At 42.1% G+C, this 21999-nt stretch overlaps 1 protein-coding gene across 3 annotated transcripts in view; it reads right to left on the minus strand.

Annotated features, from left to right (window-relative positions):
- The window catches only part of LOC115139459 (kalirin-like), a 275127-nt gene that overhangs the window by 104563 nt on the left and 148565 nt on the right, over positions 1 to 21999 (minus strand). For all 3 annotated transcript variants that reach the window (XM_029676917.2, XM_065003517.1, XM_029677004.2), the window contains 2 exons: positions 8697 to 8819; positions 2710 to 2901 (listed from right to left, as the gene is read on the minus strand). In XM_029676917.2, the coding sequence (XP_029532777.2) occupies positions 2710 to 2901; positions 8697 to 8819 (315 nt within the window). The remainder of the gene's footprint in view (positions 1 to 2709; positions 2902 to 8696; positions 8820 to 21999) is intronic.

Consider the following 21999-nt stretch of genomic DNA (forward strand, 5'->3'; position numbering starts at 1 on the left):
TGACAACTTTTAACTTTGGTGTTTCCTGTCAAGAGGAAGTTGTCGATTTTGTATATTCTCATCTCACGTAAAACGAAACGATGCGCTCTGCCTTTTTGATTTTACGAAGGCGTTGTCACTCCTTACCCCTCTGTAAAGTATGAAAAGACGTATCTTTTTCATTTTCCCAATCCGTTGTCTCCTCGGAAGCGTCGGCCTTCAGCTTGCGCTTATATATCTGTCTTTATATCAATTGGCATTTAATATACTTTCTACCAGAAAAACAGAAAGCAGCAATTAGCTTACAAGAAGGAATGCTTGTGGCTGCTGTGCCGTGCAGGAAGAGGGTAATTTTCATTCTGGAGAATGGTCTACATGGAGACATACTGTAGTGTGCATCCCAAATGGCACCCCATTCCGCCTTACCATGGGGTCTGGTCAAAAGTAGTGCACTATATAGGGAATAGGGTGCCATTTGGGACGCCAGCGTGCTGGTCTTCGGCAGGCTGCTGGGCGGCTGACTGGGTGCTAGGTCGAGCTGCACCATCAAACAGACGAGGAAAGCAATCAGAGCCGTGATTTAGCAATCACAGAGAGGACTGTTGGGAAGCCTCTGTCTGTCCGCCACATGGTTGTGACACAAAAAGAGAAACGGCTGTCCCATATGGCACCCTATTCCCTATATAGTGCATTTGACCAGGGCCCGTAGGCAGTGTATGCTCTTAGAGAACATTATCAGTGCCTTTTGATCGCCCCAAATTAATTTCAAAACAGGCATTTTAGTGTTCGGTATTACAAATATAGTGTAGATGTAGTTGCTATGGTAATTTACAATGTCTTACCTCATTTCTGGGTTAAATAAGATAATGAGATATTGACATTCAGCTCATTTTACTCCTGGCTCATGGATGAACAAACACAATGAATGAAAGCATCTGTAGAATAGAAGACACAGGACATTCCTAGCTCACATGCTTAACATTTAGAAGTATTGTAACGGTTTTCTTGTGTCGAAGGAGAGGCGGACCAAAATGCAACATGAAGTTCATGTTTTTTAATAAGACAACTAAACATGAATATAATACAAAACAACAAACATGGAAAACCAAAACTGGTGCAACAAACACAGAGACAGGAACAATCACCCACAAAAACCCAACACCAAACAGGCTACCTAAATATGGTTCCCAATCAGAGACAATGACTAATACCTGCCTCTGATTGAGAAACATATCAGGCAAAACATAGAAATAGACAAACTAGACATGTAACATAGAATGCCCACTCAGATCACACCTTGACCAAACAAAACATAGAAATATACAAAGCAAACTATGGTCAGGGTGTGACAAGTATGGCATATATGTCTATGTGTATAGTCTATTACAATACTACAAAGCCAGGAATCCTGTAATATTGTAATAGACTATATTGTAATAGCCCAGAATTACAACTGCTGTGGCACAACCTATTTCACCCTAATCCCATGTCTGAACTCAGGTTTATGGTGAAATCAGTGTGTTAAGTGTGTGTTTGTACTGTATATTCTATCACAGTAATCCAAACCCGGGATGACAACTGCTGTGTCACAACCTATTTTATCTTAATTCAGGTTTATGGTGAAATCTGTGTGTAAGTGTGTGGTAGCTGTTTGCGTGTGTCATGCCCAGTGCAGCACAAGCACAGCCAGGATCCTTCAGCTAGAGCAGGAGTCGCACAGAGCACGTTCAATTCTGAGCGTGCTCAGATCAGTCATGGGGAGCAGTTACCATGGGAACCACAGTGCAACCTCTGCTTTATGGATTTTGTTAACCCTTTGAGACTCCGGGAGAATTCCATCTGTGTCTGTATGATGTGATAGGTTCTTGTGAAATGATGGCAGTGGTTTTGTCCCAAATGGGACCCTATTCCCTATATAGTGCACTACTTGTTGACCGGAGCCCTATATGGGAATAGGGTGCCATTTGGGGGAAACCCACACAGTCTTCCTGAAGTCTCCAGTTTAGCCCTTGGCTGGCTCACAACTGGTATGGATCAGGCTGCGCTAAGTAGAGCAAAGACTCCCTGCATACCTTAGTAATCTTGGTATGTCTGCCCTGTCTGTCTGTCTGTCTGTCTATCTGAAGTGATCAGTGACACTCACAGACGGGCATCTGAGGCTGCATTAACTCGAGCCTCGACCCCTTGCCAACTTACTGCACCTTAAACCCAACCACATCCACTGTCACTTACGGTAATATTTTGTACATGCATAAAGAAGGGGTAGTATTGCAGAGCCCGTGGTCTAGTGATAACCACCCGTACTTTACGCACACGTTTGCACTCCCCACCGGAGCCTGGGGTTCAACCCCCGGCGCCACCCCTCTACATTGTTTCTTCCACTTCCTTACCCGTCTCCCTGTCTGATTTCAGTACAGTCTCAATAAAGTAATACAAAAAAATCCACTTCAAAACAAAGGTCACTAGACCCCATTATGCTCTTGAAGACAGAGAGAGTAAACCATCCTGAAGGGCCTTTAGATCTGAACTCTTGCATCTTTAGCGTGGGTGTTGAAGTTAGACCGACAAGGCTACTGCATCCTACCACATCCACTCCCATTCTATCATACCATACCATGCATAAATAAAGAAGGAAAAGGTGTCCGGGAACCCCAGAACTCCCCAGACATACAGTGGAAAGTGATCCATCCCACAGGTCATGTAGGTTAGGGGTCGGGGGTCACATCTTACCTCTTTGGTGTGGGTGTGGAAGGAGACCGACATGTCCAGCAGCAGTTTCCTCTGCTCCACCCGCCGGACAAAGTCTTGGATCCTGACCTCCAGGTGCCGTGCTGCTTTGTAGATCTCCTCCGGGTCACATTCCCCAGTCTGGGCCAGCTGCTCTGCCGCCTCCAGGAGTTTGTCTGCGTTGGTGTAAGTGTTCTGGTACCCAGAGAAGACAAGCAGGCAGCTCAAATTAGATGAGGACAACACAAGCAGGTAAAGAACTGTGTCTGTCTAAACTCTCTGCAGGGCCCGACTACTGCAACGCTGAGGCCTCTTGAGTTGGTAGAGAATTGTGTCTGTTTGTCTGCACTCTTGTCTCTGCCCGCTTTGACTGACTACTGCACACTGACGTCTCGCTCTCTCCTCCACCGCCAGAGACGGACAGGACCTCTCTCTCTCTCCGATTGGCGCCTCCACTAAACTGCCCCAAAAACAGTTCCATTCACACGTATACAGTGGAGCCATCGGTGCAGAGTGTTAGGGTAAATCCCTGGCTATCTTCCAGATGTGCTAATCCCACAGCCTGGCAGAGGACAAGTGTTGTCTCTGGATGGACACAACAGTGGAGACCAAGTCAGTAAAGCAACAGCCATTAGGGCAGGACAGATGAATGGCTAGGTAAACCGTAGCATGTAACACCGTGCTGATCAGTGTTGGGATGGGATGGCCCCATGGCTCGGGACCTGGTAACCTTCTGTAAGGTCGTGGCAGTGAGTCACATTCACTGGGCCAAAGGGTACCCTATTCCCTATATAGTGCACTACCAGAGCTCTGGTCAAAAAGTAGTGCACTATAAACAGTCACATTCACTGGGCCAAAGGGTACCCTATTCCCTATATAGTGCACTACCAGAGCTCTGGTCAAAAAGTAGTGCACTATAAACAGTATAGGGTAAACAGTATAGGGTTTCATTTGTGATGCATCCTGGTCCATTTAGGAGTAGAGACGGACACTGACCTAGTGACCCACTACCTGGAGAAGAAGTGACACTATGGGACAAACCCTAATCCCAGTTAAGTAAATAAACTCCTACCGTATCTGTCTCCTTATCTGCCGTGTCGGCCTTTTTCACAACGTCAAAATATCCCAATCCATCTATTTTTTCCAAATGAAGCAGAATCCCACTTTTACACACAGTCTCCATGTCACATTGACATTTGCTCTGGCCCAAATCTAATTGATTCCCAGTGAATAGAGAGGGTCAGCGCGTTATACAGCGTACAATGGAGGGTCAATTCAATGGACATGGATATAGTAAACAGGATAACATTTGGAGCGCCCATATATACGCTGAGTGTATAAAAACTTAGGAACACCTTACTAATATTGAGTTGCAACCCCGTTTACCTTCAGAACAGCCTAGATTTGTCGGGGCGTGGACTCTACAAGGTGTCGAAAGCGATCCACAGGGATGCTGGACCATGTTGACTCCAATGCTTCCCACAGTTGTTTCAAGTTGGCTGGATGTCCTTTGGGTGGTGGACCCATTCTTGACACAAACTGGAAATGGTTGAAAACCCAGCATCGTTGCAGTTCTTGACACAAACTGATGCACCTGGCACGTTCAAAGACACTTAAATATTTTGTCTTGCCCGTTCACCCTCTGAATGGCACGTATACACTCAGTGTACAATGAGTCTAAAAAACATTAGGAGCACCTGCTCTTTCCATCACATAGACTGATGAACCCAGGTGAAAGCTATAATCCCTTATTGATGTAACTCGTTAAATCCACTTAAATCATTGTAGATGAAGGGGAGGAGACAGGTTAAAGAAGGATTTGAAAGCCTTGAGACAATTGAGACATGGATTGTGTATGTGTGCCATTCAGAGGGTGAATGGGCCAGACAAAAGATTTAAGTGCCTTTGAAAGGGGTATGGTAGTTACGTGCCAGCTGCACCGGTTTATGTCAAGAACTGCAACGCTGCTGTGTTTAGCACTACTTTTGACCAAGGTCCTTAGGGCTCTGGTCAAAAGTAGTGCCCTATATAGGGAAAAGGGTGCCATTTGGGAGCCAAAGTGGTGTGTTGGGTGTATTCCACACAGCAGCAGGAGGCCTAGGCAGCACACAAATTCCATCCCATCAGAAGAACTCCTCTGTCTTTGGTCTGTCATCTCTTCTAGCTCCAGAGAGGTGAAAATCAATAACTCCATGCAGGCTTTCCCCTCACAGAGTTGGCTGGGCTGATGTGGATTCGTTCGTTCGTCCCTCCCCCCCCTCCCTATCTTTGTCTCTAGTCTTTTTGAATACTATGCTGGATTCCCTCTGTACCGCTTTCATTCAATCTGTTGCACGCGCAGGACTTTTATGAGCATGATGCCAGAAACAAAAGCTCTGTGTCTCTCTCCATATGAAAGAGGGAAAAACTTCTGTTGAAGATGAAGAGAAAGAGGAGGAGCAAAGGTATTGTGAGAAATAGGTTGTGAGGGAGTAGGGAGACTCTTATTTAACTCAAAGTCCTGGTTGTCTGGCTATCTGTCTGGGCACGGTGTTGACAGTGGACTCAAATGTACCAAGGACTACTTTGTCTCGAGGCTATAAACTGTGATGCACAACTCTTCCTTCAGAAGTGGAAAAGTAGAATTCTGAACAGTAGATTTAGACTGTAGTCAAGCCCAAAGTTGTCCATCCTCTAATACATGGTGTTAGCCCTAGACATGACACTCACTTCTACTGTGTCCTGTTTTAAATCTCTTCCTTTCTCTCTCTCTCTCTCTCTCTCTCTCTCTCTCTCTCTCTCTCTCTCTCTCTCTCTCTCTCTCTATTAAGAAGGGCTCAGCCTAAACAAATACCCCCATCGCATGTTTTGTTGGTGGAATACATCAGAGGCCAATCATTAGAGAGGGAGCTGCACTATTTTTGTCATCCAGGCTATTTAGGGGGGTTTTCATCTACAATGGCATTATATTTGAGCCAGTTAGAGGCAGATTTAATCTGAACACAATCTCTCTGATTTAATAACATTTCAATGTGGTGTCATAATTTTTTTTTATTCCTCATAAATTGCTCGATGGTATATTATGTAGAATATCAAATAAAGGCTTGTGCGCCAATCTGGTAAGGTGTCTTTGAAAGATGCTGGTGCCATATGTACATATCTTAATGAGCTGAAATCAAACATATTCCAATAAGAAGCTCTTTATTTGATTCAGTAAGCCATTTGATCCATTCTGCAGGAGTAGGAGTGAATTACACATCCTCATCTCTTACACTTCCCCAGAGAGAATTTCATTGGTGGAAAATAGGATAAATAATGTAGAGTCTGATATTCAGGTTGCGTCCCAAATGGCATTCTTTCCCCTATATAGTGCACTAGTTTTGAACAGGGCCCAGACTTTGGCTTGCCCTGAAGAAAGACACGTCGTCCATCTTTAAAGAGTGGCAAACCGCATGACCCAAATCAAGCCAATCCATCAACGGAAGGGCTACAATATTGCCGTAATACCCGGATTACACATCCTTTTACCATTAAAACTCAGCCCTAAGCACTGCTGTTATCACTAGTCACGGCTCATGCTGCTATGGTTACACTCAGGAAGTTAGCAAAGTGGAAGAAATGTGCCTGGTGATTCTAACATTTTCCTATCTTGCTGGGAAGCCGGGTGGTATCCGATACAGATGTAGGATCTTAATTTGATCGACCTGTTGCAAGAGAACTTTCCTGAAATGAAGGAAATGTCAAACTTGGAGAGTATTTCAGGTTTAAAAAGGCTCTGTAATTTCCACTGAATCAGACTTCCGACTTTGTATCAACCCTGACCAAAAGTAACCGTTAATTGTTCACATTTCCAGTTGCTTCAGGATAGATTTCCTAGAGTAGCAAACTGACTCAAATTATAACCTATTATCTCGCAAGCACTGCTTTTAGGGTTGCAAAATTTTCCAGAGTCAAGGAAAGAAATGCAACACTCGCACCTGTCCTCATTCCTTGCACATATGATGATCATTATGCCACCATGGGGCACTGTGTAACCACAGAAGCACGACTTGCTTACATACAACAACAACAACAAAAACGCTTATATTATTTGCCCCTCCTCTGTTATTAAGAGAAACTTTAGGAAACTTTCTGAATAGACATAGAGAGAATTAGCAAACACACACACACACACACACACACACACACACACACACACACTAAAATGACCTTAAATCAATCAAAGCCACCAGCGAAACCTCAGACATACACTAATCATACAAATGTATTCAAAAACCTAGGCTCACCTTCAAGTCCATCAGAAAGTAGGTCTAGGCTACATTATAGCATAGCCTAATGCTAAAATAACATTGCCTATCAAATGAATTGACAAGGAAAGTTTGAAGGGGGGAGAGAGAGACAGCTATGGTATTACTAGAGAAGTTGGTTATGAAATGATTATCCAAGCAAGTGACTTATTCTAGAGGAAGATATATCTATATCTATTTGATCTAGACGATCAAAGGATACAATGATCACTCATGATTGGCTGCTAAATATAGGCTACAGGTGTCCCCATAGGTCTAATATTTCAAATTAGGAAATGTGATCATAAAAGTGTACTTGATATGTGTTTATGGATGAGAAAGTGAACTTCCCATTTCCTAAAAACGAGCTCAGCGGGTAATGGCGATTCCTGCTTTGCGATTTGTTGCCTACGTCAACAGCCGGGCTTTCGTTAAAAAGGCCTAGACACTATTCTTTTCTATCGCACATTTAATTAAAGTGACGCATTTGGCGACGTTCCACTTGAATTCATTGGCACAAAACGTGTGTCAGAGCAAAATACTGTCTTGTCTCGGGCTTGCATAGCACAGGTGGTGGTTGTCTAAGTTCACTGTAGTAGGGTAGGCTAAAATATATAGGCTAGCATACGAACGGTGGATTAATAGACCAGCCTATGAATTCACTTGTAACGTACAATTCTCTGTTCCCTTCTTGCACAACTCATGCATCTCGGCCCGGCATCTCCACTGGCCTCTCTCTCTCTCTCTCTCTCTTCCAGCTCTAGAACTAGTAGCCTAGCAATATAGTTTTGGTCCCTTATTTTGAGCGATTAAACAAACACACAGGGTAGCGGCAGGGTAGCCTAGTGGTTAGAGCGTTGGACTAGTAACCAGAAGGTTGCAAGTTCAAACCCCTGAGCTGACAAGGTACAAATCTGTCATTCTGCCCCTGAACAGGCAGTTAACCCACTGTTCCTAGGCCGTCATTGAAAATAAGAATTTGTTCTTAACTGACTTGCCTAGTTAAATAAAGGTAAAATAAAAATAATAAAAAATAAAATAAAATAAAATACAGTAAATAAATAAAATACAGTATATACTGTACATGAGGAAAGAAGCACCTTGCTCTTGCTTGCTGGATATAAAATAGGCTACAGCGTTCACAATGAACTGGATGGGAAGTTTGAATGGCCACAGCTTCTCTGGTGCAATAAACAAGGGTTCCACTATTCTCCCCACGCCCAATATTTATGTTCACAATGAAATGTATGACGTCAGAATGCCCAATCAAATGTATGAATTAAGTTAGAACATTTCCTATCAGTCTAACTTGCATAAACATTGTGATTGGGTGATAGCTGCGAGGGTTATCGAATAAGGATCAAATCCTCTGATCTCCTCCAGCTCATTAACGATAGAATGTTCATATTTGAAGATTGCTAAAGAGACTGATACCCAGGCTACAGTTGATGAGGCATTTCAATCTAAAAATGCCATCCACAGCCTCAACAGAGTAGGGGGAAGTTGCCTATACACGTTCATCTTGGATCAGCTTTGTATTTCCCCCACTAGTGGTTAAGGTTAGGATTGGGAGAGGGGAGGCTGATCCTAGATCTGTACCTAGGGGGAACTCACCCCGGGGCCTACTCAACAATGTGGGGAGGAGATTCCCACCAGGATATGACCAACGACAAGCCATTAGCACTATTAAAATGTCCTCATTGGCACACATAGTGGTACTCTCACCTGTGCCACCTCCTCAAAGTCGTCGTGCCGTTTCTGCAGTGCCCTGGCGCGGTGGAGAGACTTGCCCACGCCCGTGTGTTTGCTGAGGAATGCCTCTCCGTGGTTCTCTATCCAGTCCATCACCTGTACACAAGACACACAGAAAGACACTCATGTTAACCAATGTTCTGAACAGCCCATGTTTCTGCCCTCAACCCCTAGCTCCAAAGGAGACAAAGACTCACACTGTACAAGAGACAGGCATGTTGGGTTCCAGGGGAAGAGACACCACTGTCACTCTGTCAGCCTATATCACAACAGCAGTCCATCTTCAAGGAGGAAGAGGAGGTTTTGTGAACTGTTTCAGCCAAGCTATAGGGGATCTCTGAAATATCCAATAGCATCATTCTCTCCTGATGCTGGGCTTTCACTTAGCCTGGGAATACTTTCACTTTAAGTTATATATCTCGATGGCAGTCAATGAGAAGGAAGCCAAATGTGCATAGCAAAGGGTAGACAAAAAGTGCAGTGAACTTCGCATAACTCCCCTGTAGAGTTCAAATTGAAACTGTTGCGTGACTAAACATGATCGTCAGAATACCCAGCGAGGCAGAATTTACAGTGCGAGATGTTAATGAATAGTTGAGAGGTCATAAAATGAGATCATCTGTGTGGATTTGTGTTGCGTGTCCCTGTGGGTGTAAGCAAACAGCGTCTGACTGAAACAGAGAAGAGCACAGCAGCACCCTGTGGCAGTGGCTTTCACCATTCTCTGGCAGACCTGAGTTCAAGCACTATGCTAAATCATTTCAGATACTTTCTCTGTGCTCGATTGAGGTTGCCTGGTTCAATGGAACCAATAGAATAGTCCCAAAATGATAAACCCCGCCCATCTGGCACTCTAGGCAGGCTAGAGCAAACACTTAACATATTTGAAAGATTTCAAGTACTATTTGAACCCAGGTCTGTTTTTTTATTCCCTTTTCTAATAACTCTCTCTATGGTCATTTGAGGGAATGTGAAACCAAAGCTTGCCAGTCCTGCCCCACTTCAATTATCTTGTTATCCTGTGTTGTCCTCAAGTATAGCCTCCCTGTCTTGATCGCGTTTGATTGCCGGTGTGTGTGTGTGTATAGTTGCATGTGAGTGTGTGTGTGTGTGTGTGTGTGTGTGTTTGTTTGTGTGTGCGTGCATGCATGCGCTTGCCTGCGTGTGTGTGTGTGTCTAGTAGGAGATCGGAAGGGTCCTCTGATTGCGTGTGGTGTACAGGAATGTTTAATAAACATGTCAGTGGCTGAGCAGACAACCCTTGTTTTCCCCTGACTGATTAGAGTCGCTGCATGCACAGGAACAAGCAGGAGTCTAAAAGTGGCCTGGCTCAAACATGGTAAAAAATTGTCACACGAACATGGAAAGGGCTGAGAATAGAATAGATTATTAGAAGAGATACATATAATTTATTATCTGTCTGAGGATACCATGCCTCAGACAGGAGGGTCACTTCTGGATTATTCCCTATGTCGCCCATACGACGCTGGTCAAAAGTAGTGCACTACATAGGGAATAGGGCGCCAGCCATTTGGGATGTGCTATCAGTCTTGTGATGTCTCAGCAGTCACTCAACACCAAGATGATATGCAAGTTATGATGATGAGGAAGTGGGCTTGAAATATTGGACTCTGAAATAACACCCTATTATTCACTATTTAGTGCACTAATTTTGACCAGAGCCTAAGGGTTCCGTGATAAGAGTCACTGACTCAAAGCCACAAGAGGGTAGAACATATTTCAAACGTTGCTTGTTAGTTCTTCAATAGTTGTACGCAACCTGTGTTTGTGATGCTGAAGCACAACACCACTAACAAATCAGAGGAAAAGTACAGTACATGAAAATGACAGTTTCCTGGAAAAGTAGTACGCAAAAACATGATTCACCAGAAGCCCGATGCATAAAAACAAAGATGCCCTGGAAAAAACCATAAAAGACAACAAGACCATAAAAGTAAACAGAGGAAGCTGGAAAAAGCAGCAGGCAAAACCACTGGACGACTATTTTCTTGATTAAAACTCGAGGTCCATAGGAAAGAGCAGCACTTGTGTGAACATTGTGGTGCTTAACATGATCTTGGTCTAAATCTGTTAATTGTTCCGGGTATACACATACGATCCAAGCCCCTAAGGAGGCATTTGAAAAATGTACTGTACAGAAGAGGCTGCCAAAAGTGCTTTTTCTTTTCACCGTTTTATTTCTTTTGACAGTGTATAAGTGAAAGCAGTCCTCAGTTCCTGGTTATATGATGGCCATAGAAAAGATAAAAACAGAGGCTGCGTCCCAAATGGCATCCTATTCCTTATATATAGAGCACTACTTTTGAAAAGATCCCTATGGGACTGGTCAAAAGTAGGACACTGTATAGGAAATAAGGGGGCAGTTTGGGACGCAGACAGAGGCAGTAAAACTCAAAGAAAAGACCATAATTTTTAGACTTACACTATGCCCAGCTAGCACATAACGTTTTGAGAACCATACTGCATGTTTTTTAGAGCTTGGTGAGAGCGTGTTTGTCCTATGTTTATTTTGCATACTGTCAGAGTCTATCTAGAAGATAGCGAAGGAGTCAGGCGCAGGACACAGGTAAGAGTAACAAACACTGATTTACTCAATCAAAAAATGTAACAAAATCCCATTCCAAACAAGGAACAAAACAGGACTCAAAATCCAACACACCGGAATACACGAAAGACAATCACGCACAAAACAGAAAGGGAAACCAGAGGGTTAAATAAGGAACATAATTATGAGATGGGAACCAGGTGTGTAAACAGACCAAACAAAAGGAAAAATGAAACATGGATTGGTGGCGGCTAGAAAGCCGGTGACGTCGACGCCGAACGCCGCCCGAACAAGGAGAGGGAACAACTTCGGTGGAAGTCGTGACACATACAACCTTCCCACAACTTTCTGGGAATGGTGCAGGATAGTTGCTTGGCTTTGGAACATTCTCAGCACATTAAAGTATTTTGTTGGTATTTCATTACTTTAACAGAGAATTTCCTAAAAGTTTGAACATGGTTAGGGCTGTGGCGGTCATGAAATTCTGTCAGACAGTTATTGTCAAGCAAATAACTGCCCGTCTCACAGTAATTGACAGTTAATTAACATAAACACATTTAGCAACTCCTGGCTTCCACACACAGCCTACAAGCCACTGATGCAGACCTTTGGAACATCTACATTTAAAAAGGGATAATAAATCCATGTAATATACTGTATCCTACACCATCACAATAAATCCATTATTTATTTTGGCTATGCCATATTGCTGTGGGCTACACGAGCTCATTTAGCAGACAAGATTTGCTTAGAATTCTGTGGCATTATTTTAAATGATTCTATATTAATACAATTGAACATATCTGAATAAAATATAAATACTATTTCTTGCGGCTATTCTGTGTTGAGTGGTTAACAAAGAAAATCGTCCTCCTAAATGCTTAATTTCGAGTTATTTATGCAAATTTAGATGTGATACAAACGCTGTGCTATATGTTTTGATTTTTAATAGATTCTAAGGCTGCATGATGCGATTCTAATGATGATTTAAAAAAGTTGCATAAAAGGAATTTTGCACACTTTATCAGTCTCTCATTCACAATTTGACAAGCACTTGATAATGCTCAAATTTCCCAGTGGCATCCCCTTTGTGTGGCTGTAATGCCCCCTAAAAAAATCCAGGCCTTTTGCGGCCAGTTGCCGTTGTGCCCTTGGCCTGAATATAATAATTATAATTCCCTTCTCCCGGTTGTGTGCTCCGAAGCACCTCTCACTCACATGGCTCTCTCAGATATCTCAATTCCTATTAGCCAATGCCCATCACCTGATTTGGTCTTGCTCACAGGCTACACGTGAAGACAGACACATCGGGGATGCAACTGAGAGCGTCCTTATCAAATTCTGAGGTGCATATTGAAGATGTTGAATGAACTGTCCACATTTACTTTGTCAGCCAACAAGATGAGCAGGCCTAACAAACAGCGAATGCACTAGCCTATGCCAATCAACTATCCCCCATAGTGCAAAAGTTGACCTATTCTATTCTGTGCGGGAAATAAATATTCCAAGCATAGATCCCAAATAATACAACCACTAGCATCAAAAACTGTAAAAAGAAATAAGGCTAACGCAACAAATCCAACGTTTAGCTTCGCTACACTCGCAATAACATCTGCTAAACACGTGTATGTGACCAATACAATTTGATTTGATTTCAAATGTTGATAAACTATCAGGCAATTTCTTCACTTATAAGCACAGCAATGTACACACGCAGTAGGCTATAAGCGCGAATGTTCCAAAATGGAATCAATTAGTGGGAAAACACCATTCTCAAAAGTGACCACAAATGTGATTATGCATGTAATGCTTTTATTATAAAAGTGAATGTCTACGGTGAAAATGATCAACTCCAAATTTGAAACTCATGCACTGTGTACTGTATGAATGCCAGTTAGGCTCTACACCCGTTGTAAAGCGCATTAATGTGCTTAATTTTAACAAGTTATGTGGCTACTTTAGCTATGATACAAACCTTATCAAAATATGTAGACCTATGGGCTAGGCTACATGAGGTGTGCAACTCTGATTAGAAAAAGTTGCCCAAAAGAGGCACGCGCTGCTTTTTGCCTTACTGCACACAAGCTGGGCATCATTCACAAGTGGTAATATATAATTCACAAGTGATAGGCTAATATTGTCACCCATCAGACTATTCTTGATTTAATTTTGTCCTTTACATATACTAAATAATATATGTGTGAAATTAGTTTTGATTTAGAATGGACCTCAATCATGCACCTGTCTCGAAACACGGTCAGGGAGAAAAAATTTCATCTATGCACTTAAATAGCGAATTGAGGACGATTTCCCACTGTTAATGTTCATGCCAGCCATGCTATACTTGTGCTGTAAAGAGAAGCAATCTGTTTTCTAACGTGCTAAATTAGGAAAGTTGAGAAATAAATATAGTAGGCCTAGCCTATAGAACGCTGATGGGATCCTCCTCTTTTGATAGAGGCCTTTAAAACTCTGTTTTCTCACGCAATTGCAAAGCCTATATAAATGTTGCAAAAACATGAGCTCATGCGCTCTCATGAAGTGTTTGATTACATTCTCGATTACATTTGCATTGATTAGAGGGACAATAGAGTGCTGAGTACCAGGCAGTTAGCAAGTTTGGTAGGCTACTAATGACAATCAGCAGTATCAGAACTTGGAGAAGCCTAATTACCGTGACATTATAGGTCACATGGAATTTATTATTATTATTTTTTTTTACCTTTATTTAACTAGGCAAGTCAGTTAAGAACAAATTCTTATTTACAATAACGGCCTACCAAAAGGCAAAAGGCATCCTGCGGGGATGGGGGCTGGGATTAAAAATAAGAATAAACTAAATAAAAATATAGGACAAAACACACATCAGGACAAGAGAGACAACACAACATAAAAAGAGACCTAAAACGACAACATAGCATGGCAGCAACAGATGACAACACAGCATGGTAGCAACACAACATGGCAGCAGCACAACATGGTAGCAGAACAAAACAGGGTACAAACATTGTTGGGCACAGACAACAGCACAAAGGGCAAGAAGGTAGAGACAACAATATGTCACGCAAAGCAGCCACAACTGTCAGTAAGAGTGTTCATGATTTAGTCTTTTAATGAAGATATTTTTGGCATGTTTGTTGCAGCTCGTTCTAGTCGCTAGCTGCAGCGAACTGAAAAGACGAGCGACCCAGGGATGTTTGTGCTTTGGGGACCTTTAACAGAATGTGACTGGCAGAACGGGTGTTGTATGCGGAGGATGAGGGCTCAGTAGGTATCTCAGATACGGGGGGAGTGAGGCCTAACATGCTAACTACACCGCTCGCGTTGCAAAATACATTTAGAAATCTATATTATTCAATTATTGCACCCACACTGCTCGCGCGCGCCAACGAGCTAAAATAGAAGTCAGTTCTATTTCTGACGCAGATCGAGTCCTGCCTCTCCCATATCCTCATTGGTTTATAGAAACAGGTACCCATGTGCCATCTCCTCATTGGTTATACCCACGTGGGTGACTGAAAGACGAACGAGGTCATTGGCGGTAATGCACCTAATTTATGAAAGTTGCCAATCGCATTATAAAATCAAGAGGAAAAAAAAGCCTGGAAGGAAGAGAGATGACTAGAAACGATTCGGTTGACCATTTTATGTGTGGATTAATTGGCGGAGCAGAGGACCTTGTGCATTTCAGGTAAAATAGCAACTCAATGTTTATATCCCAGGACAAATTAGCTAGCAACAGCAAGCTAGCTAAATAGGACAAATTAGCTAGCAAGTGCAAGCTAACTAGCTAAATTGCCATAAACTTAATATTTCTAGACCTGTCCCAAATTAATATAATTGGTTCAGAGTTTGTTTTGATATTTTGCGTGTCGTGGTCGCGTTTGGTATGTCGGGACAAAATATATTTATCCACGATGGCGCACGGGTGCAGCCAAATTGGGTTTTGTGCAAGAGGGTTTTATAAATAGGCATCAACCAGTGGGTCTTGCGAGAGGTATACAGAGATGACCAGTTTACAGAGGAGTATAGAGTGCAGTGATGTGTCCTATAAGGAGCATTGGAGCACTGATGGCCGAATCATAAAGAACATCTAGCCGCTTGAGAGCACCCTTACCTGCCAATCTATAAATTACGTCTCCATAATCTAGCATGGGTAAGATGGTCATCTGAATCAGGGTTAGTTTGGCAGTTGGGGTGAAAGAAGAGCGATTACGATAAAGGAAACCAAGTCTAGATTTAACTTATTTGCTGAGAGAAGGACAGTATACCGTCTAGCCATACTCCCAAGTATTTGAATGAGGTGACTACCTCAAGCTCTAAATTTTCAGAGGTAGTAATCACACCTGTGGGGAGAGGGGAATTTTTCTTACCAAACCACATGACCTTTGTTTGAGAGGTGTTCAGAACAAGACTAAGGGCAGAGAAAGCTTGTTGGACACAAAGAAAGCTTTGTTGTAGAGCGTTTAACACAAAATCCGGGGATGGGCCAGTTGAGTATAAGACTGTATCATCTGCATATAAATGGATGAGAGAGCTTCCTACTGCCTGAGCTATGTTGTTGATGTAAATTGAGAAGTGCGTGGGGCCTAGGGTCGAGCCTTGTGGTACACCCTTGGTGATAGGCAGTGGCTGAGACAGCAGGTTCTGACTTCATACACAGCACTCTTTGAGAGAGATAGTTAGCAAACAAGGTCAAAGACCCATCAGAGACACCAATACTCCTTAGCCGGCCCACAATAATGGAATGGTCTATTTGACTGCCGTCATGACTCGTGACCGCAGGTGTGGCGGTCACCGTAACAGCCCTAAATACTAATAATAATAATAATAAATAATAATAATAATAAATAATAATAAATACTAATAATTTAATACAAATTTGGTAACGTTCTAGGAACTTTCTCCAACTGGGTTTGCAGTGGGAATGTTCTCCAGTAGCTCAGAGAACGTTAACTTCTTGGATATAGGGGGCTATTTTAATTTTGGGATGAAAAACGTTCCCATTTTAAACAAGATATTTTGTCACGAAAAGATGCTCGACTATCCATATAATTGACAGCTTTGGAAAGAAAACACTCTGACGTTTCCAAAACTGTAAAGATATTGTCTGTGAGTGCCACAGAACTGATGTTACAGGCGAAACCCAGATAAAGATCCAATCAGGACGCATTTTTTTAAACAGCCTCATGCCAATGACTCCTTATATGGCTGTGAAGCAGCTAGGAGTCAGCTTACGTTTTCCACGTTTTCCCTAAGGTGTCTGCAGCATTGTGACGTCTTTTTAGGCATTTCCATTGGAGAATGGCTGTAAGAGACCAAATAGGGCAAGTGGACGCATGGTGTCTCCCGGAGAAAACATTGCATAAAATACTGAGGTAGCCATTTTTCCAATAGTTTCTTATGAGAACTGCCTCCACGGATATATTATTGAATACATATGTTAAAAACACTTTGAGGATGGATCCTAAACAACGTTTGCCGTGTTTCTGTCGATATTATGGAACACATTTTGAAAAAAGTTTGGCGTTATAGTTGAAGTATTTTCGGTCGATTTCTCAGCCAAGCAGGATGAACAAACGTGACGTTTTTCGCCTCCAAAAATATTCTTTTTGGAAAAAAGGAACATTTGCTATCTAACTGGGAGTCTCCTGAGTGAAAGCATCTGAAGTTCTTCAAAGGTAAATGATTTCATTTGGTTGCTTTTCTTATTTTTGTGAAAATGTTGCCTGCTGCCAGCACAGCCTAGCATAGCATTATGCCATGCTAAACTTCCACAAATGCTTGTCTAGCGTTGGCTGTAACGCATATTTTGAAAATCTGAGATGACAGTGTTGTTAACAAAAGGCTAAGCTTGTGTTTCAATATATTTATTTCATTTCATTTGCGATTTTCATGAATAGGAAACATTGCGTTATGGTAATGCGCTTGAGGCTATGATTACGCTCCCGGATACGGGATTGCTCGTCGCTAGAGGTTAAGAAACAACATTCTTCTGTGGGAATTTCAGTGCTTCAGCATAATGCTTCCTACAGGTTTCCTAATGATTTGATTTAGAAGTCATGTTCTCACCTTTGCTCCGAGAACTTAAAGAAACAACGCTCTTCTGTTGGAATTTCAGTGCTTCAGCATAATGCTTCCTACAGGTTTCCTAATGATTTGATTTAAAGTCATGTTCTCACCTTTGCTCCGAGAACTTAAAGAAACAACGCTCTTCTGTTGGAATTTCAGTACTTTGCATAATGTTTCCAACAGATTTCATCATGGTTCTATTTAAGGTCATGTTCTCAAATTGTTCCAAGAACGCGAAGAAAACATTTCATAAAAACCACAATAAAACGTTATCATTTATTAGGTTTGAAGAATGTTATTTAAAAACATACAGTATACATTCTGTTCTCAGCATCAAGACAACTCTATCCTCTAGCTTCTAAAGTGTGTTCAGATGGTTTGGCCACGCACACTAATTGGCCGTACCTGATCTTAGTGAGTTCTTGTTTCCTTTGAAATGGCATCTGTTTGGATAAATCAAATCAAAGTTTTTTTGTCAAGTGTGCTGAATACAACAGGTGTAGACCTTACAGTGAAATGCTTACTGACAGGCTCTAACCAACAGTGCAAAAAAGGTATTAGGTGAACAATAGGTAAGTAAAGAAATAAAACAACAGTAAAAAGACAGTGAAAAATAACAGTAGCGAGGCTATATACAGTAGCGAGGCTATAACAGTAGCGAGGCTATATACAGGCACCGGTTAGTCAGGCTCATTGAGGTAGTATGTACATGTAGATATGGTTTTAGTGACCATGCATATATGATAAACAGAGAGTAGCAGTAGCGTAAAAGAGGGGTTGGCGGGTGGTGGGTGGCGGGACACAATGCAGATAGCCTGGTTAGCCAATGTGCGAGGAGGGGCACCGGTTGGTCGGGCCAATTGAGGTAGTATGTACATGAATGTATAGTTAAAGTGACTATGCATATATGATATACAGAGAGTAGCAGCAGTGTAAAAGAGGGGTCGGTGGGGGCACACAATGCAAATAGTCCGGGTAGCCACTTTATTACCTGTTCAGGAATCGATTTGGCTTGGGGGTAAAAACTGTTGAGAAGCCTTTTTGTCCTAGACGTGGCACTCCGGTACCGCTTGCCATGTGGTAGTAGAGAGAACAGTCTATGACTGGGGTGGCTGGGATCTTTGACAATTTTTCAGGCCTTCCTCTGACCCCGCCTGGTGTAGAGGTCCTGGATGGCAGGCAGCTTAGCCCCAGTGATGTACTGGGCCGTACACACTACCCTCTGTAGTGCCTTGCGGTCGGAGGCCAAGAAATTGCCGTACCAGGCAGTGATGCAACCAGTCAGGATGCTCTTGATGTTGCAGCTGTAGAACCTTTTGAGGATCTGAGGACCCATGCCAAATCTTTTTAGTTTCCTGCCCCGTCGATGAGAATGGGGGCGTGCTCGGTCCTCCTTTTCCCGTAGTCCACAATAATCTCCTTAGTCTCTAGCGGTTTTATTAAAAGTTCTGTTAACATTATTTAATTACACTCAAATAACCTATAATTTCCTTTGTTAATAAAATTAATAAAAAATCCCAGGAAAGCCTTCAGGGAACCATAGTTAAACATTCTCAGAACCTCCCTGCAACCTAAACATCTTTGTCCCCAAAACAGGTGAAATGTTCACTTCAGTTCTCAGAATGTTATAAAAAAAAGTTCAGTTTTACTGGTCGGAAACATATGGCTTTGTTCGCAGAACCAATGAGAAACCTTGGAAGTTCCCACAACTTCCAAGGAATCAAATGTGCTAGCTGGGTGAATAGCACATTGGGGTAGAGAATTTCAGATACATAAAGCACCATCTTGCTGTTGCCTAAGTAACAGTTTATTTCATTTGAGTGCTATCCCTTTCATTCGTTATCCACTGTCACATAAACCTGAGTGAGAGCATCACTATATCTTACCCCTATCCAAAAATATGCTATACCTTGTGAAAAATGAGAGGAATGTCATTAGATTAACACAAATGTGGAGGGAGGAGAGTATAGAGAGAGCCCTAGGTTCCCCAACTCCTCTTAAATCTGGCTACAGTTATAGAGCAGATGACCTTGGATAGCGCAGAACTTCCTCCACGTATCCTCCAACACTGCTTCCTCCTGACAAGCCACTTGCAGTTGGAAGCCCAAAGTATTTCCACATCCCAAAATGGCACACTACTCCCTACCTAGTGCACTTCTTTTGACCAGAGCCCTATTGGGAATAGGTCACTAAATAGGCAATATGGTGCCATTTGGGACACATCCTATGAGTCAGAGGCTTGAAATGTGTCCCATTAACACGGTCTGTTGCTTGGTGGTGCAGTGCGGCGCAGCAGTCACTCATGTGCTCTGCTGATAACCCCAGCCCTGACCTGCTATTGCGGAGGCTTCAATCACTGACCAAAAGCCCGGCCTAGCCAGTAAACGTAGAACAAAGGATTACGTTTGATTATCTCTAAATTAGACCGCCCTGCGTTCAAAATCAAAAGAAAAAAGGGAGAGAGAGACAGAGAGAAAGGGGGATGCCTAGTCAGTTGTACAACTGAATTCATTCAACTGAAATGTGTCTTCCGCATTTAATCCAACCCCTCTAAATCAGAGAGAAAGGGTGGGGGAGAGGGGCGGAGAGAGAAAGCATCATCTTGTCTTGCTAAACTGTTGACAGGGTAATCCGAACAGGAAAATGAGAAGCTGTACCAACTCATATGAGAAAGAGATCTCTGGAGTAACAGAGATTATGGGAGTCTGCAGGCCCTGATACAGTCTGTCAACTGAGTGACAGACAGAAACATTGCAGAAAGTAGGGGTGTCAAGACATCATCTCAGCTCATTCTTGGTGATTCACATTAAGTCACTCGCAATCATTGATGCAGTTATTCTCTCGCTTAAATAGAACAGTGCCTTCAGAAAGTATTCACACCCCTTGACTTTCCCCCCATTTTCTTGTGAAACAAAGTGGGATTAAAACAGATTTAATTTTATTTTTTTTGTCAACAACATATACAAAATACTCTGTAATGTCAAAGTGAAAGAACTTTGAACTTTATAAAATTGCATTAATGGTAAAGAAAACATTAACACATTTTGATTAGATAAGTATTCAACCCTCAGTTAATACATGTTAGAATCACCTTTAGAAGAGATAACAGCTGAGACTTTCTGGGTAAGTCTCTAAGAGTTTTGCACACCCGGATTGTGCAATATTTGCCCCTTATTCTTTTAAAACTTCTTTCAACTCTGTCAAGTTGGTTGTTGATCACTGCTAGAGAGCCATTTTCAAGTCTTGCCACAGATTTTCAAGCTGATTTAAGTCAAAACTGTAAACAGGCCACTCAGGAACATTCAATGTTGTCTTGGTAAGCAACTCCAATGTATATTTGGCATTGTGTTTTAGGTTATTGGCTTGCTGAAAGGTGGATTCAGCGATTCAGTCTCCCAGTGTCTGTTGGAAAGCAGACTGAACCAGGTTTTCATCTAGGATTTTGCCTGTGCTTAGCTCTATTACTTTTCTTTTGATCCTAAAAAAAACTCCCTGGTCCTTCTCGATGACAAGCATACCCATAACATGATGCAGCCACCACCATGCTTGAAAATATGAAGAGTGGTACTCAGTGATGTATTGTGTTGGATATAACAAAAACATAATGCTTCGTATTCAGGACAAAAAGTTAATTTCTTTGCCACATGTTTTGCAGTATTACTTTAGTGCCTTATTGCAAACAGGATGCATGATTTGAAATGGTCTTATTCTGTACAGGCTTCCTTCTTTTCACTCTGTCAATTAGGTTAGTATTGTGGAGTAACTACAATGTTGTTGATCCATCCTCAGTTTTCTCCTATCACAGCCATTTAACTCTGTGACTGGTTTAAAATCCCCACTGGCCTCATGGTGAAATCCCTGAGCGGTTTCCTTCCTCTACGGCAACTGAGTTTGGAAGGACGCCTGTATCTTTGTAGTGACTGGGTGTATTGATACACCATCCAAAGTGCAATTAATAACCTCACCATGCTCAAAGGGACATTCAATGGCAGTTTTTTTGTAATGTATTTGTATCTACTAATGATGCCCTTCTTTGCGAGGCATTAGAAAACCTCCCTGGTCTTTGTCATTGAATCTGTGCTTGAAATTCACTGTTTGACTGAGTGACCAAACAGATACAGTGGGGCAAAAAAGTATTTAGTCAGCCACCAATTGTGCAAGTTCTCCCACTTAAAAAGATGAGAGATGCCTGTAATTTTCATCATAGGTACACTTCAACTATGACAGACAGAAATTCATTAAAAATCCTACAATGGGATTTTCTGGATTTATTTTCTCTCATTTTGTCTGTCATAGTTGAAGTGGACCTATGATGAAAATTACAGGCCTCTCTCTTCTTTTTAAGTAGGAGAACTTGCACAATTGGTGGCTGACTAAATACATTTTTGCCCCACTGTAATTGTATGTGTAGGGTACAGAGATGAAGTAGTCATTCAAAAATCATGTTAAACACTATTATTGCACACATAGTTAGTCCACGCCACTTATTATCTGACTTGTTAAGCACATTTTTACTCCTGGAGTTATATAAACATGCCATAATAAAGGGGTTGAATACTTACTGACTGAAGGCATTTCAGCTTTGCATTTTAAATTAATTTCTAAACATTTCTAAAAACATAATGCCACTTTGACACG

The sequence above is a fragment of the Oncorhynchus nerka genome, linkage group LG1 (assembly GCF_034236695.1).
Source record: "Oncorhynchus nerka isolate Pitt River linkage group LG1, Oner_Uvic_2.0, whole genome shotgun sequence".
Lineage (NCBI taxonomy): Eukaryota > Metazoa > Chordata > Actinopteri > Salmoniformes > Salmonidae > Oncorhynchus > Oncorhynchus nerka.